This window comes from Acanthisitta chloris, unplaced genomic scaffold (genome assembly GCF_000695815.1).
Source record: "Acanthisitta chloris isolate BGI_N310 unplaced genomic scaffold, ASM69581v1 scaffold26888, whole genome shotgun sequence".
Classification (NCBI taxonomy): domain Eukaryota; kingdom Metazoa; phylum Chordata; class Aves; order Passeriformes; family Acanthisittidae; genus Acanthisitta; species Acanthisitta chloris.
In genome coordinates, this window is record NW_008689079.1 from 9,228 (window position 1) to 17,446 (window position 8,219).

General features: G+C 42.7%; 1 protein-coding gene across 1 annotated transcript in view; it reads right to left on the reverse strand.

The window, feature by feature from the left end:
• Window positions 1-8,219, reverse strand: part of LOC103808512 (unconventional myosin-X-like) — a gene marked incomplete at its 5' end in the record, with an annotated part of 47,201 nt that overhangs the window by 5,368 nt on the left and 33,614 nt on the right. The window contains 4 exons of the mRNA XM_009081302.1: window positions 5,040-5,154; window positions 5,941-6,065; window positions 7,228-7,308; window positions 8,007-8,115. Of these exons, the coding sequence (XP_009079550.1) occupies window positions 5,040-5,154; window positions 5,941-6,065; window positions 7,228-7,308; window positions 8,007-8,115 (430 nt within the window). The remainder of the gene's footprint in view (window positions 1-5,039; window positions 5,155-5,940; window positions 6,066-7,227; window positions 7,309-8,006; window positions 8,116-8,219) is intronic.

Genomic DNA, 8,219 nt, shown 5'->3' on the forward strand with positions numbered 1-8,219 from the left:
TGAGCTCTGACAGTAGAGGTCTCTAAGTATTACCGGTTGCACTTCAGTGTCTAGTATTTTAATTCTCAAGCATCTTCTGTCACCTGTATTTCAAACCTCTGCTCAGTCCTAAATGCTTGTGATGGATGAAGGTGCTATCTTAGAGACAAAAGAACTGGAGATACAGGCAAGATAAGGGCACATTTACAGGAATTGTGCTGGCATATCTGAGCAATGCTAAATCAGCTGGCTTACATTATGTTAGCACAGGGTTCAGCACAAAATCCTGAAATAAATGCATTGTTTTTTTGAGATGGACTGCAGCCTGCATGGAGCTCCACGGCATTGTGGGCACACTGCTAGCAGTACCCAGTCTAGAATAACCTGGCTAAGGTATGTCCATACAAGCTGCAGTCACAGCAGCAACTGCCATATGGCCATGCTTGTGTAACCTGCTGCCTGGCATTGACTAAATCACTCCCAGGGCCAGCAGCAGCAGAACAGGCTACACTAGGAAAGTGCTGCCCCACTTGTTAAAGCACTGCCATGTACACAGGCTGTGACCTGACACTCTGCAATCTCCAGAACTATATTAATCAGAAAAACTTCCTTACAAATGTATTGGATCCATGTGGTTATGCTGAGAGGCCAGAGATTTGAACAGTCCAGTGTTCTCACAAATTCTCCCTCTCCCTATTTACCTCCCCCTTATCTCTTTGTATACTTTCCCTTCAATTGCTGCTTTTGGCCTCATCACTTAAGGCTCTTTTTTCCGCCTGCAAAGACCACTGTGTACTGACACCTTTCCCTGAGTTAGTACCCAAAGCCAGTGGCTTTCCTGGACCTGAATTTCTGCTGGGGAACAGTTTCCATTAAGATGGCCTTAAGAAATGAGCTGGTTTGTAATGACTAAGTAATCACGGGTACCCTTAAAAGAAGGTTCATTATCAAGGTATTGCCAACCATGAAGCTGGCATCCTTCCCTGCAAGTTGTACATCCACTCACTCTGTCAACTCAATGATCTTTTAAAGATTTCTTTGAGGCAGGGATTGCTCTTTCCATTACATTCCAGAACCAAGTAGCAGTCACCCATTTCAAGAATGCAACCAGCAAAACACTCTCAGTCCATTATCTTCATCAAATTGCAAAAATATTCAGTCCATCAGTATTTCCGTAGCAAGCACAGTCTTTGTTGATCCAGGCCAGTAAGGCGGTGGAAAAAAAACCTCTGGGCATGCAAAGCTCAGTAAGACCCAACCCTGATCCCATGGGGTTATATATATATATGCTTGAGAGTGAGGGGTTAATCTCAAATAACATAACAATATCTAGTTATAAGCTATTGGCATTTGAAAGGTTTTGTTTCAGACTCCTGTAGATGACAAGGAAGAATAACATGCATTCAAGTCCAGAAAAATATTTTAGCCTCGTGGAAATAAACTGGAAGATGGCCATTTCTTTGTCATTATTCATAGTCATTTTCTGAAAACATGAGATCGCTTTCATCTGAGGAAGGAATGACTGAACAAAATATACAAGTAACTTCTAACATATCTGCTCATACTAGACACTGGCCAAGTTTTAAACCACAGTGTTCCTCACACAACCTCAATGCTTGCATGCACCATCAGCATGACAGAACATGTTAAGGTTTCATATAGATCAGCAGACACAAATGTAATTGTGTGGGCACCCATGTGCACCTAAGTGGGATCATATGAATCTTGGGGACAACACCCAGAAAGCAGGAAGTGGGTCACTGTGACCTGGGTGCCACTGTACAGAAACCTCCTCCTTCAAACAGGCCCTGTGAAACAGGCCCTGAAATGTGGAAATTAACCTTCAAACAGAAAGGATTACTGTGTTAAACAGCTGTAGGAAATCTGCGTTGTGGGTATGAGTAGGTATGACAGAAGGTCCAGGTACACCGAGGACAGGGGCATGGAAGCTGCTGCTCCATCCCAGCACATCCCCAGTGCAAACAAGACCACCTTAGCACAAGCTCTTCCATCATCACACTGCTTGTTTGCATCCAAGCCCTCAACTCTGCCATACCACCAGATAAAACCTGCCTTGCATACATTAATACCTCTTATAAACATTAATTTGACAATTGCCAGCACAGCAGCTGCTCTATTCTTAATGAAAAACACAAAGATCATCCTGCCCTTCCTCCTCTGTTTCCTTTCCCAAGCTTCACAATCCCCTGCACTAATTCACAGAGTCTTTTCCTTCCTCCTTCAAACAATTGCTAGGGATATAATTATCCTTCCATTCATTTTGCAGGAAGTATTCCCCCTTCTATAAGTCTTGCTCTTCACCCACCCCTTATACTTCTTCCTAGGTTACATCCCCATTGGCTTGTCACACCGATTTTAGTAGCTACTCCTGACCAGAGCTACACCTGCAGTGGCAAAAGTGGCAGTAGGACCACACAGTGGATTTGCTTTTCAGGACAAAGACCTACACTCTGTGCCCCTTAGCTGGTAGCTTCACTTCATCCTTACCTGAAAAATTAGGGCTCTTTTCTTCATCAACCCAAGTATTTCAGGCCTGTGTTACCTAGCACCAGCTAAACCATGAATCCAAAACCAAGACACAACAGCTGGATACAGGCAGCAGGGAAGGTACTACCAGAAAGCACCACTGCTCTGCATGGCCTCACCTTGTTATCTGCTTTCCTAGGGACAGGCTTTCTGGAGGGACTATCATATAGCTGAGTTAGAGAGTGGTCTCCAAGGGAGCCACAAAATAGCTTTGCATGAGAAAGAATGCAAAAGAACTCATGTGAAGAAGGAAGTGACAGGGCAATGCACCTTAGAATGACAGCACCTTGGAGCAGCCAGGGGCTGGCCAGCCATTCAGCATGGCAGTAAGGGTGGAACACTCCAGGACAGCCTTGGAGTGATCCATTCTTTAAATAAACATAACTGGTCCCCTCTACCGGAACATACATCTCTAATTCAAACCATGCCCAATGTGAAATAACTTCTACAACTAAACAAGATAGCACAACTACTTCCCAGCTCCTATCAATTTTCCTTTTCAGGCATAAAGAAATCAAGAAATACTCAGACTGCTGTTCTTAATAATTTCTTTCTTCCCACAGCAACCAGTGCCCTAAGCAGAGGGACTGCCATTTACCAACATGCTGCATACATCTCTTCAGCCAAGTTTTAGTTTAAAGGACACAATTGTTCAAAAAAATTATGTTAGAGTACATCCAGTGTTTTGGCAAAATACAAACACATTTTCTTTGCCACAATTACCACCTATATTGTGATTTCAAAATAATTTGTTTGTGTAGGTCAAGGAGTGAGTTAAAACAGACAGATGGACTTCGTGTTGTTCTTCATGATGCACAATGGGGACTGAAGAGAAAAGGGATCCTATTGCTGCCAGGGGCTCAAGACAGCCTGGATTTTCTGCTTGTTGTCACTCTGCTGTAGTCCCCACACTCCAGCTATATAGCTTATAACCTTTTCTACTCTAAAAGGGAAGTATATGTAAAGATGAGTATATGTATGTGAGTTTGGTCCTTGCATGTATTACCCCTACTGCCCTTGCTGTAGCCCAGCAATCTTTCATCTTCTGTCATGCTACGAAGAAAGTTCAAACTCCATGTTTACCAGCTCTAATCACCATTTTCTAAAACCTTCCAGACACAAGCAGCTCTGCAACACACACAGTCTCCACATAGGCTTTCACACTAAAATGCTGGGAGACTGGCAAGCCACCCAAGCAGTCTGGGTTATCTAGGGACAGGAATGACAGAAATGGTTCCAGGTTTGCAGGGACCAGTGAGGAGACTCGATTCCCAAATCAAAGATGGGGAACACTTTAAGCACAGAGCAGAAATATAGCTAAGTGATAAAATCTTCTTTCCTGAACATCAGTGGAGGCATGTGAAAAAATCCACTTCAAGTTAATACTCTTCCTTCCCACAACAATGGTCAGTGGTTTCCTTGGTTTTAACATGGAGTTCACAGTGGGCTACCACCACTCCTTTAGGAACAGGAGAGAGATCTTGCTCTCTAAAAAACATTATAGTCTATACAATCATTGAGAAATGATTGCTCAAAGCAAGAAAGATCATTATCTGATCTCCTGGACAAATTAAATGTGAAGGTTCACTAGAATCACTTTTGGTTTCATTGTGGCCCTGGAAATATTCTGAAGTACTTTTTGAAGGCTTAAGGGCAAAAAAATGCAAGAAGTTGCTTTGATGGACTACCATCTGCACTAGACATGGACTGCATACTCACTATTGAGAAACACTGTATGCACTGGACACCATCGATCTTAAGAGTATTCTTTGAAGACTTCACTGGAGTATGTGGAAAGTTGTGATAGAGACAGTTTTCCATTCCCAGATTTCTACAGCAACATACCTTACAATGCTCAGATCTATTTACGTGTGAAAATCCAGACTATTCCAGGCAAGACAGAAGTGTTAAACTTTCACCAGAGCAGAAGTAAAATCTGAATTATGCAAGTGGAAAGCATTTGGATACCTTTTCATAGAAAATGCATTGTAGCATCAGGGCTAACTGCACAAACCATCATCTGAGCTTCCACAACAGAAAGCTGTCACATCTGGTGATCCACATACCTATTCACTGTTTAGATATATACCAACCAGCAGCTCACTGCCTCAGGCAAGAATTTTGGTTAGCCAAGCAGAGTGAAATACCTGCCACAAGAGGCAAGAGTTAATGGCACTCATTACAATTGCATAAAATGAGACCCATGCTTCTTTTCCTTGAATCCTTAAATTGTATCAGACACAACAACAAAATTAGTCTGGCTTGGTCAGTGAGAAGGAGTTTAGACAAAATCAAAAAGTCTTCTACATCTCTCCACAGAAGAGGTAAGTACATATATATGTACATACATAATACGGGAAATACTTGAGATGCTACAGCTCAGTGGCATAGCCCAATGTATTTAAAGGATCATGACTGCTTTGCCCTTTCTGCTGTCTTTAATCTCACCAGATGCAATCAGATCCTCTTGCAGCTGGAACAAAGCCATACCCTGCCCCACACTGATGAAGTACCTTGGTTTTACCCAACTGCCATTGTTTCCTGCTGCTGTCATAGGTCTGAAGAAAGCCTGCACATACAGCTTTGCTGTTGTCTGCGAGACTTGGCCCCTTCACAAGCATCTTGTACCTAAGAGTGAAACAGAATCTCATGCAATTACGTATGACAGTAACAGCACCCTTCCCTCCCCCTCCCCAATCTTTTAACTCTAATTATCCTCCTCCCATTAGTCCTTCTTCCTCTGGGACCTCCCTTCTTCGTGCTTGCCTTCCAATTTGGAAATTTCCATCCCCCAACCTTTATCTGTTCCTACCACACTGGCAATTATTGTTGCAATCACAGGCAAAAAATACAAACTCAACAGCATTTTTTCAGTAAAGAACAACTGTCTTTCAGAAACATGTGCTTTCATCAGACACAAGTTATTTTGTACAGGATAGGGGTGACATTTAATGCTCCAACAGACAAAGGAAGCAATGTCCACTGGTCTCTTCCAGCCTTAAACTTCAAGAAATCCTTTTGATGCAGCTAATTAAAATAAATAATCGCTCTTTCCAATATTAATCACCAAGTCCATTACAATTTTCTTCAGCCAACTAAATGTATTTTCTTTTTACTTATTATGACCAGCTGGGTTTCACAGCATCATACTGGCAAATCAGTGGCAAAGCTACGAAAAAAATAAAAGGAAAAGAAAAGAAGACCATCTGGCTATTTTTCCATTCTGACTTTTACCCTAAAGGCAAGTCTCCAAAAGGGCTCCCAGATCAGTATGATATAGGCAATAAGGCCATGGTTAAAAAAACATCCCACAAATGATCCATATCAGATCATCTAGCAGTTAAAGAGAGAACAATCATAGAGAATTATATTCCTTGGGGCTGTTACAGCATATGATACAACAACAGCAATTACCTGCTGAGAAAGTCCTGGAAAAGGCGCCGTATAGGGAAACCTGCTCTTCGAACTTTCACTGTCTCCAGCATCCCTGAGTACCGGAGCTGATTTAGCACCACATCTGGATTAAAGAGGTTTGGTGCCTACATAATGATCCAGTATCAAAAACAAATAAGAGAGATGGAGTTAAGTGTTGATCTTGGTATTAATGTCTTTGCTGACTGTCTCTCTGAGTATAGTCACAGGCTGTATATCTGTTTCTCTGTAGCAAGTCAACCCTGCACATTTGGGCATGCCAGGTGAAAAGGGGTAAGTTTGGATCAAGGGGAAAGCAACCTCACAACACTGCATGGTGCAGAAAAAGGGACAAAAGGGAGTTGGGCAGATCCTGGAAAAAAAACAGTTTGCAGACTACACTCACACTCAGGGAAGCAAAGATATAGTGCATTAACACATACAGAGTGCAGAACCCTGACTCAGTTCTCTTTGCAGTCTCTCTCCAGTCAAACTGGAGACAAACTACAGAATTCTTTTCTGGTATAAATAGCCTAATTATGCTTTCCTCTGCCTTATCATACATGGTGTCAAAACATACAAAGAAAAGGATCACTTTGGACCTCCCCAACAAATCTAGTTAGCAACACATCCTCCCGCCACAGTTTACAATACAAGTGAGAGCCAGCCTGTCTCTAAGCAATGTGACTTTCTCATAAAATGTCCACTTCCCTTGCCTCAGAGCCAGGGATCTGCAGGAGATGTTTCCTACTGCACAAGCCCTGCATTCCAGAATAAATTTCTCTACAAGCACCACGAGCAGGAACAATTGCTACTTCTGCCACAGCTATGGGCTCTGCACAAGTCCGGTTCATCTTCCAAGCTTCATAAGCACTGAAAGAGGTTGGAATGGCTATATCACCTTACACTCAGCATACAGTCTTTCCAGCTGATTACAAGAAGGAGGGTGTGTTTTTCCTCAACTATAAAACAACTAGAATAAAGTAGGGAAAATGCTCCTCAGTTTGAGGCACCTGCCAGGCATTTGTGCAAGTGAGTGCTCATGAAGGCCTGTGTCACACGCATACATTTAGATGGGATATAGACTTGCCTTTTCCGTATTTGGTTTGATGCAGCGGATGAAGAATGGGTTGGAAGTACTAAGCGTGGACATCAGGGAATGGAGAGAATCCTAAACAGCAACAAGACAAAACCCAACCTCAGTTTGAGGCACCTGCCAGGCATTTGTGCAAGTGAGTGCTCATGAAGGCCTGTGTCACACGCATACATTTAGATGGGATATAGACTTGCCTTTTCCGTATTTGGTTTGATGCAGCGGATGAAGAATGGGTTGGAAGTACTAAGCGTGGACATCAGGGAATGGAGAGAATCCTAAACAGCAACAAGACAAAACCCAAAGGATCAGTCACTACAGGAGGGAAAGGGGCCACATTTCATGCAATAGGGTCTTCATGCAGCCCACCCATTCCTACTGTCCTTTGACTCTGCCTACCAAAATTTCAGGAACCCATGAGATTCCTTCCTGTCCAAAACATACCCACATAATTAGCTGCCTCCAACACTGTTTATATGGCCATTCTTGTTCTTGGAGCTGTACAGCTGATGTGAGTTAATTTTACAAGTCTCTTAGACTTTAAATAAAGGAAAAGAAAATAGTGAAATGAACAGAAGGTTTGCAACAGTCTAAGAGGGTGAGATTCATACCTGCAAGCACCTCCCGATAAGGTTTTATTGAAATTGTCACAATACCTTAAAAGATGCAGCCTAAAAGGACACACGCTTAGCTGAAACACCAAACCAATATGAAAGATCAAAGAACCTCAAGGACTTCATATACTTAGCAAAGAATTCTTTTCCTCTGCCACCCTGCTTAGTCTTAGGATCTCACATTTTACACCAGATAAAAATCCTTAGGGCAGTGGCACTGTCTTTTTTTAGCACTGCAACATTCCCGCACATTTTCAGTGCTGGACACAAAACAAGGAAGAATGACTCTTCTTGGCTGCAGGCCTTGCTTTACCCATCTGCTCCTCCCCAGAAGCCTGCTGCTCTCTTAGAAAACATCATACCCTGAACTGGGAACTGACAGTCGGTCTGCGCCTCTGGGTGCCCATCTTCAGTGTCTCTTCACTGCAACGACTGCAGACTCTTTCAAAAAGGTCATAGATGAAGTCTAGCCTAAGGGAGAAGAAAACAATTAAAGACATCCACCAACAGTGAGAAGATGGCTCTCATTCTCAGTTACTGCCCTGTCCCAGTGTGCAACACCTCATTGATTCCTG